Here is an 8,393-nt window from a genome sequence, read left to right as displayed (position 1 = left end):
TGTTCCCTTTGAACTTACTCTGGTCAAAGGTGAGAAGGCAGCTGACAGGAATGAGGGAAGCCTGGGGACAGGCCTGTTCATGAGGAGTGCTCCCTGCTTCTGGCTGCTGGGGTTGGCAGTCAGGAAGGTTGGTTTTAAAGCAGAAGGTGGCACCTGAGGGTGAGCTCCCGGGCCTTCACGTCAAGCCCTCAACACACAGTTAGGCGTGTAGAACAGTCTTTTGCTGGTTTCAAGGCTCAGCTTTCTCTTTGTGGATCTGAGTCTTCCCGTGGAAGCGAGGCCGGCCTTGACCCTTTGATTTTTCTGCCTCGGCCTCCCTCATGCTGGATTGCACAGAGCTTCCACGTCTGGCACACTGAATGAGCGTGCTGATCTTCAGCGTCCATTGGAGACACACCTGGGTAGCCACCGGCCAAGATAAGGAGCCCCTTTCTGGTGCCGGCCTTGACCCTTTGATTTTTCTGCCTCGGCCTCCCTCATGCTGGATTGTACAGGAGCTTTCACGTCTGGCACACGGAATGAGCGTGCTGATCTTCAGCGCCCATTGGAGACACCTGGGTAGCCACCGGCCAAGATAAGGAGCCCCTTTCTGGCCTGCTGTCCTGATCTGTCCTAACTGTCCCCTCAGCAACAGGAAACGCCTCATCTGGCGTCCTTCACCCTAGTCCTTAACGTCCTTCACTCAGACTCACACCGCAGATGGCATCCTCGTTGGATTTTCTTCATCTCTTTCCAGATTTCCAAGCTTGCGTCTCCGTAAACCCCTTTCAAACTTCCTGCTGGGAACTGTTCTTTCCGTCTGCCACACTCAGGCCACAAGGGGGCAGCAGAGGCCGAGGCAACCCAGTGGGACTGTCAGTGTGTTCTTTAAAAAAAAAAGTATTTTTATTTTGTGTGCATGCGTGTGCGTGTGTGTGCGTGTGTGTGTGCGTGCGTGTGTGTGTCTACTCACAGATACCAGAAGAGAGTGTTGGATCCCCTGGAGCTGGGGTTACAGGCCGCTGTGAGCCACCTGATGTGGGTGCTGGGAACCGAAGTCTGGTCCTCTGGAAGAGCAGCAAGTGCTCTTACAGGCTGAGCCATCCCTCCAGCCCCTGGCCTGGGGTTTTATACATCCTGGGTCATCGTCCCAGGCGCTGCTTCCCCTCTGAGACATGTGGTTCTAAGGAGGATTTCGCAACCTTTTTGAACATGCCTTTTTGACTAGGCTGGCCTTGGACTCACAGAGATCCACATGCCTCTGCCTCCCGAGTACTGGGATAAAAGACGAGCGCCACCACTCCTGGCTTGTATGTGCCTTCCTATGAGCAAAATATTTAGAGCACACAGCTAACAAATATGCATAATATTAGAGACTATAAAAAGAAACACACAAATATTAAAAGACGGGTGTTAAAGTTCTTATAATAGCAGGGTGTGGTGGCAAACACCTTTAATCCCATCACTTGAGAGGCAGAGGCAGGTGGCTCTGTGATGGGGGCCAGCCTGGTCTACATAGAGAGTTCCAGGCCACCTGGGGCTATAGGGAGATCCTGTCTCAAAAAAGACCAAAAAGAGAAGAAGCTCTTATAGTAGAAGTTCTGCTGTAACCTCATCTTCCCTTCTGGGCCCTCAGATCCCTGGAGCTTTCCTAGTGATGCTGCCTCAGCCTGGTGGTCGCTTGCAGAGCTCAGCCGGGTTAGGGGCAGACCTGGCTCCTGTCTGGGTTTGTCTCTGTGATCCTTTGACCCTGGGTAGGTTTCAACACATCGATGAGCCTCCATGTCACAGCTGTAAGATGAAGATCTAAGAACCACCTTCTAGTGTGATACCCAAAACCACCAGGATGAAGGAAGGATAAGGTGTCCAGAATAAAACAGCAGCGAGCCGCGGGCCTGAGGATTTGTTGGCAATTGGAGCCAGGGGAAGAGGCTCTGTGACAGGAGAGGCCCAGAGTGTACGGCGTACCCGGGGCAGTTAGAATCTTCCTCTCTGGGCTGAACAGGGCCTCGAACTTGCTGTGTAGCAGAAGACGATTTTGAACTCTTGATTCTCCTATCTCCACCTCTGGAATGCCAAGATTACAGGCATGTACACCACACCTGGCATTTGCTGTGGACTTTAACCAGCAGCCACCCAGCACTTGACAGCTCTCTCAGCTTCTGGCAGCCCCGAGTGGCAGCAGCAATAGGCACCACTGTGTGTTACAGCTCCAAACAGGTGTCAGGTATTGGGATCCTCGGTTCCGACAGCAATTAGTGATACTCCTAGTATCACTAATACAGCTAGTGTTGCTTGTAATTCTCAGGCCTAGAGTACTGGGACCCTTGACTCTTAAGAAAAGATTTTTTGAGCTCGGTTCCGACAGCAATTAGTGATACTCCTAGTATCACTAATACAGCTAGTATTGCTTGTAATTCTCAGGCCTAGAGTACTGGGACCCTTGACTCTTAGGAAAAGATTTTTTGAAAAATTATTAATTTTACTTTATGTGTATGGATGTTTTGCCTGCAATGTATGTATGTACACCTATGTGTACAATACCTGTAGAAAGAGGACAGTAAATTCCCTGGAACTGGAGTTATGGATGGTTGTTAACTGCTATGCAGGTGCTGGGACCTGAACTCAGGTCCTCTGCAAGAGCAGCCAGTGCTCTTAACTGCTGAGACATCTCTCCGGTCCCTTATTATTTTTATGTATATGTGTGTGTGTGTGCCTGTGTGAGTATGTGCACATGTGTGTAGGAGCCTATGGAGGCTAGAGGAGGCCGTCTGCTTTCCTGGATCTGGAGTTATAGTGGTTGTGAGAGCTGCCAGATGGGTGCTGGGAACCAAGCCTAGATCCTCTGCAAGAGCATCCAATGCTCTTAATACAGAACCATCTCCCTAGTCCCTTAAAAAGATTTGTTTAATGTTTAATTATAATGTGTATATGTGTGTCTGTGTACACATGTGTGAATGCAAGTGCCTGAAGAAACCAAAAGAGGGTATTGGATTCCCTGGGGCTCGAGTTACAGGCAGCTGTGAGACATCTGACATAGGCACTGGAACTGAACTCAGGTCCTCTGGAAGAAGACGAAGTGCTCTTAACCACTGGGCCATCTCTTCAGCCCCAGTGCCCTTGACTCTTCAAGCCTGTCAGCCCCCAGAGCTTTTCTGGTGACTGGGGCTACAATTTCTCGACCCCGGCTTCTCAAGGCCTCTGCCTTCCTCTCGCCTGCTCTCTGCTTGGCTGTCCTTTGCTGTCTCTGCTTCCTGTGGATTCTACCCCGCCACTTTCTGGCGCTCCTGGTCTTCTTCCTGCTGCTGCTGGTGGCTCCGGCTCTGCCAGCGCTGGCACCATCTGTGCCATGGCCGCCCTGAGCTGCCAGTTACCGCCTGGCTAACACTACAAATGATAAAAAGATCAAAAGAAGTCAAGAAAGGACACTTGAGAGAAGCCTTTACTGGACCCGATTTAAAAAGTATTATTATTGTGCATATGTGTGTGGGCATATGACAGTGGGTGTGTCCATGCCATGGCACACATGTGGAGGTCAGAGGACAACTTCGTGGAGTCAGTTCTCTCCTTTCACCTTTATGTGGGTTTCGGGGCTCGAACTCAGGTTGTCAGGTTTGGTGAATCATCTAGGTGTCCCTAACTTGTTTATTTTGAGATAGGGTCTTACAGACCTCAGACTGCCCTTGAACTCACTATGTAGCTGAGGATGACCTTGAACTGCTGATTGTCCTCCCTCTACCTTCTGAGTGCTGGGATTACACGTATGCACTACTGCATCTGGCTTTAGGATCATATATGTTGTCTATAAGAAAAATCATTTGTGGCTTCTTGGCCTGAGCTTACTGTCAGAGCAGTTGGCTGTGACCCTGATGTGCTGAGCAAGGACAGAGTGGACATCTGATGTCCTAGCCAGGGTTCCTCAGTGTCCTCTGGGGTTCTCAGAGGGAACCTGACCTGCTCTTTGCCACTGCCTCCCACCCCTCCTCCCCATGTGGGAGACACTGGCTGGGATTCAGGGTGAGATATGTTTGTGGCCATATAATACCAAGGTACCAGGAGTCCAAGGTCCTTTGTTGACTCTGTGATGCCTACAACTGAACCTGGGATGGGCTGGAGGGCTGGAGATTGTGTGTGTGTGTGTGTGTGTGTGTGTGTGTGTTTGTGTGTGTGTGTAGTTCCTGGCAGACCTGCCTTTCCCTCATCTTAGAAGTTTTTGGATTAATGTAGCTAGATCAGGGCTCGTGACTTATTTCTGTTTCAGGTGAGATCACGAACTGATAACTCTGTGTGCAGCTCAGTTCCTGATACTTAATCAGGATTCAATTCAACTTTATTTTCTTCTTTCTGTCTTCTCCTAACATTTCCATAAGATTCGTAGGCCTTGAGAAGTCTATTGTGCAGGGGTTGGTGGTGGCATGGGGTGGGGTGGACTTTCATCTTAAAGGGGTACTCTGCAACATTTCAGGCAAACCGTGGAACCACCTTGTCTGGACTCTGCTCGGGCTGCTTTCTTCCTCATGGAGGGAGTGATGTCGGAGGGCAGGGAACACACACCCCACCCACTTTATTCCTTAGCTTTCACTTTAGATGGTGGAAGCCTCAAGAAAAGTTGCTGTTCCAGCCGAGAGGGCTCAGCTTGGCCCCTCCGCGTCCGAGTCTTTGCAGAGGCTGTGACCACTTGTGCCGGGCTCCCTTTCTTTTCCTGTTGTCCTGGGAACCAGCAGCCTCTGCCTCCTGGAGATGCTGAATCCTGAACCCCAGCACTGGGGTGGCGAGCAGGGCTTGGAGCTCTGAGAACAGCTTGGAGAGGGTTGAACTCTGAGGGAAGATTTTGGGTCTGCTGGGTTCTCCAGGGCCCTGAACTTTTCCCATGAGGTCACAGTTTTTCAAGATGGGAGCAAAGAGAAACAGGTAAGTTGGCTTTGAAGACACCTGTGGGCCTTCAGGGGTAAAGCAGGGAGGAGAGCCTGCCCATTATGCAGATAAGGAAACTGAGGTCCAGAAGGTCACATCCCTTGGGGCTCAGCTTGGAGGGGAGCCCAGCGGTCACCCACAGTGTTTGTCCTTCCTAGGCCCTCAGGTGCCTTCTCCCCGTTCCTTCCAAAGAACGGGTGGTTTGGGACAGATGAGAGTTTATTTATATTCTCCACAAGTCTGTCTGCATCCAGTAGGGTCCCCTACCTCTCAGACAGAAATCTTTATGGACGACAGAGACAGTAAGGGTGAACCTGTCCTGGGGGACGTGTGTGGCACCGCTGAGCGTGGATCCATGGCCAGGAACCATGGCAGGGACTGGGCTGGGATTGAAGGGTAGCCAAACACCATACTCCCAAATCAGGGCAAGGCACTTGTGATAGGTACCACAGCCTCCTTGTGGACATGTCTGTCTTTGAAGCTGCCCGGATGATGCCTGGTCACAATTGTGGGATGGCAGAGCAGCAAGTGCCTTAGAGAGAAGCCAAATGTGAGCCCTCTGTCTCAGGGGCAGGTCACAGGCAGGATGTAGATAATGGAGAGATGGATGATGGTTTGTACACTGAGCTCTCCCCTAGGTGCTAAGAAAGGGACAGCCTGGTTTTCTTTGTAGAGCTGAGCTGCATTGTGGCTGGAAAAGGGGGAAGAAAGGAAGGAATGGTTTCCTCTCAGGGGTCCCAACAGCCAAGTCTTCCGCAGGGTTGGAAAGAGCCTAGGTCTGGCTGTTTGACAGTGTTGGGATTGTGGGTAACCATCACCCTGTTCCTGTGGTAGTGTTTTGCTCCTTCAGAGACTGACGCCAGCCCTCAGCTCTGCTCTCCCTGATGAGTTGTCAGAGCCCTGGGTGGGACCTGCCTCCTACTTGCTGCTGAGGGTCTTGGCCTGCCTCCTCTGTTTCTCTCTCCAGCCCCGAGTACTTGGAGGATTGCTGCAGGTGCTCTCTGCTCCACCATCTCACCTGTCTGCTTGTCCTTGCCCAGTTGCCTACCTGGGTATCTACACGTGAGTGTGTCCCATTCTCTGTTCCCATGTCTCCCTCCAGTGAGTGGGCTCTTCTAGGTGCTCTGGTCAGGAGTGGATGAAACTCATTTATGCCTGGTGTCTAGAATGTTCATGGTGTTCCTCTTAAAATAAATTTGTATTAAAAATTTTGAGATGAGCAGGTCTGTAATCTCAGCATCCCAACGGCTGAAATGGGAGAACTGTGAGTTCCAGGCTATTCAGAGATCCAGAGCCAGACCCTTCCTGGCAGCACAGTTGGGAACACAGCCCTGGAGTGGCTGTGGCCCTGGGTGTGGGAAGCAGCAGAAGCTAGCCTTGGCTGGAGCAGAGTAAGCCAGGGGGAGAGAAGCAGGAGCTGTGGACAGATTGATTCAGGTGGGAACAGCCCTGTTGGACCCGATGAGCTCTGGTTGGAACTGGGGAGCCATGACTTGGCTTTATGCAGAGCAGGGGCATGGTTTAGATCCCATGCAACAGAGTCACGCCAGTGGGGGGATGGGAGACTTCAGACAGGGTTCTGGTCTGTTGAGTGGCAGTGGTGGTTTAGGCCCAGATGGAGCAGCACAGGTGCTGACAAGTGGTTCTTCAGAGGCCCAGTGACTTTCCTGCAGTCCATCAGGCTTAGAGGGGCAAGGTTACTCAGGGCTGAGGTGGGGCGATAGAATGTGTGAATTGCAGAAGAGCCATAAGCCTCATTAGGGAAAGCCATAAATCCCTTAAAGAGTCTAACTGGCCCTAAATTGGCAGCCTGGCCTTTCTCAAGCCTGGCCTTGCTCAAGCCTTATTAATTGGTCACTCCCTGGACCGAGAGACATTGTTTGTAGAGCCCACCTGTCTCCTTTAGTGCTGTAGATAGCTCACCCGCCTACCTGAGCAAATAATTTTGGGAAAAGAGGCCCTCAAGGACTGAGCAAATAATTTTGGGAAAAGAGGCCCTCAAGGATACCAGACCCTGGCACGGAGTTAACTCTTGCAGCTGTGTGCAGCAGAGTTTGTATATAAGACCAGACTTCTCTGCCTTCAGATCTCAGATAATCATTCCTCAAGGAAGGGCTATCAGCCTTTGCTGGGTTCCCTGCGTCCAGGGAGCACATTCCTTGCCTGTTGCAGGTCTGGTTCTGACTCTGGAAATCCGGCAAGCCTTAAGAACTCACTAAGCCCGCCCCCAATGACATGCTTTCTGTAGGGTAGCCACACCTCCTAAGATCTTCCAAAACAGTGCCGTCATCTGGGGACAAAATGTCCAAATACTTGGAACCTATGGGGAACATTTTCATTTAAACCACCATATTCCACCCCCTGGCTCCCACAGGCTCATGACTATGTAAAATGCAAAATGCATTTAGTCCAACTTTAAAAGTCCCCATAGTCATTATCAGTCTCCATACTATTCAAAAGTCCACAGTCCAAAGTCTTTTCTGAGACTCAGGTAAAAATAAATGTCTTACCTGTAAGCCTCTGTAAAATCAAAAGACAAATTGTATACTCCCAACATACAGTGGAACCGAATACACATTACCATTCCAAAAGGGAGGAATGGAGGCATAGTGAGGAAGTACTGGACCAAAACAAGACCGAAAACCAGCAGGGCAAACGCCAAATCCAGTAGCTCCATGTGCAACTTCTGGGACTTTACCTCCAAAGGGCTTAGCTGGCTCTAGCTTTGCGCGTGCAGCACACATCTCTCTCTTGTGCTGGTACCACTCCCTGTGTGCAGGTCTTCTTGGCAGATGCCTCACAGCTTCACGCAGTGGCCTATCAGGGCCTTGTCTAGGCAGGGGAATCCCTGCTGCGTGCTGCCGGAGGCTCTCTGAAACCATGCAGAGGAAGAACTGATAACCCCTTCACTCTTGGACCTTTCATGCCTCTAAAGCCAGCACCAGATGAACCACACTGCCAAGTTTAACTGCAAGTTTGGGATGGACCCAGCCTGCTTTATCCATTTTAGAAGCTTTTCTCTTCAGTGGGTCCTTCAGGATTTTTCTTTCACAAGTTGGAGGCTTAACTGGGTGTGGTCTTGCCCTGGAGACACTCTCTCCTTTGTTTAAGTTTGAAAGTCTAGGCCCCTCCTTAATCACTTTAATTTCCTTAATCACTTTAATCTCATCAATGGGATTCTCTCCAGCACAGGCGAAGGCTTCAACATTTATCTTCCTAGTGCTCTTTTTCAATCCAAGCTGTATTTCATTTGCTCTTTTTCACTGTACATCTGCATAATATTCACCATTAATATTCACACCACCATTTCTATGTTAGGCTGCCTTGGCATTTCTTCCACCAGAGAAATTAGTCCATTACTTTTCAACTTAGCCTCAGGCAAGCTTTTTGGCTGTGGACAGACTCCAGCCAGACTCTTTACCAAAATATCCCAATTTCTGCTTAAGTCCTTATTTCCCTCTGGAACTACATTGTTCTTAGCGCTGCTTTCTTCTAGGCAC

At 50.3% G+C, this 8,393-nt stretch overlaps 1 protein-coding gene across 1 annotated transcript in view; it reads left to right on the top strand.

Moving 5' to 3' along the window:
• Positions 1-4,870: 4,870 nt before the first annotated feature.
• LOC103724458 (butyrophilin subfamily 1 member A1-like) overlaps positions 4,871-8,393 on the top strand; it is a 13,088-nt gene continuing 9,565 nt past the window's right edge. Inside the window, exons 1-2 of the mRNA XM_008821554.2 lie at positions 4,871-4,890; positions 5,861-5,955. Of these exons, the coding sequence (XP_008819776.1) occupies positions 4,871-4,890; positions 5,861-5,955 (115 nt within the window). The remainder of the gene's footprint in view (positions 4,891-5,860; positions 5,956-8,393) is intronic.

This window comes from Nannospalax galili, unplaced genomic scaffold (genome assembly GCF_000622305.1).
Source record: "Nannospalax galili isolate Female #2095 unplaced genomic scaffold, S.galili_v1.0 scaffold948, whole genome shotgun sequence".
Taxonomy (NCBI): domain Eukaryota; kingdom Metazoa; phylum Chordata; class Mammalia; order Rodentia; family Spalacidae; genus Nannospalax; species Nannospalax galili.
The sequence above is the reverse complement of the archived record's forward strand: the minus strand, read 5'-3'. Positions and strand labels throughout refer to the sequence as shown.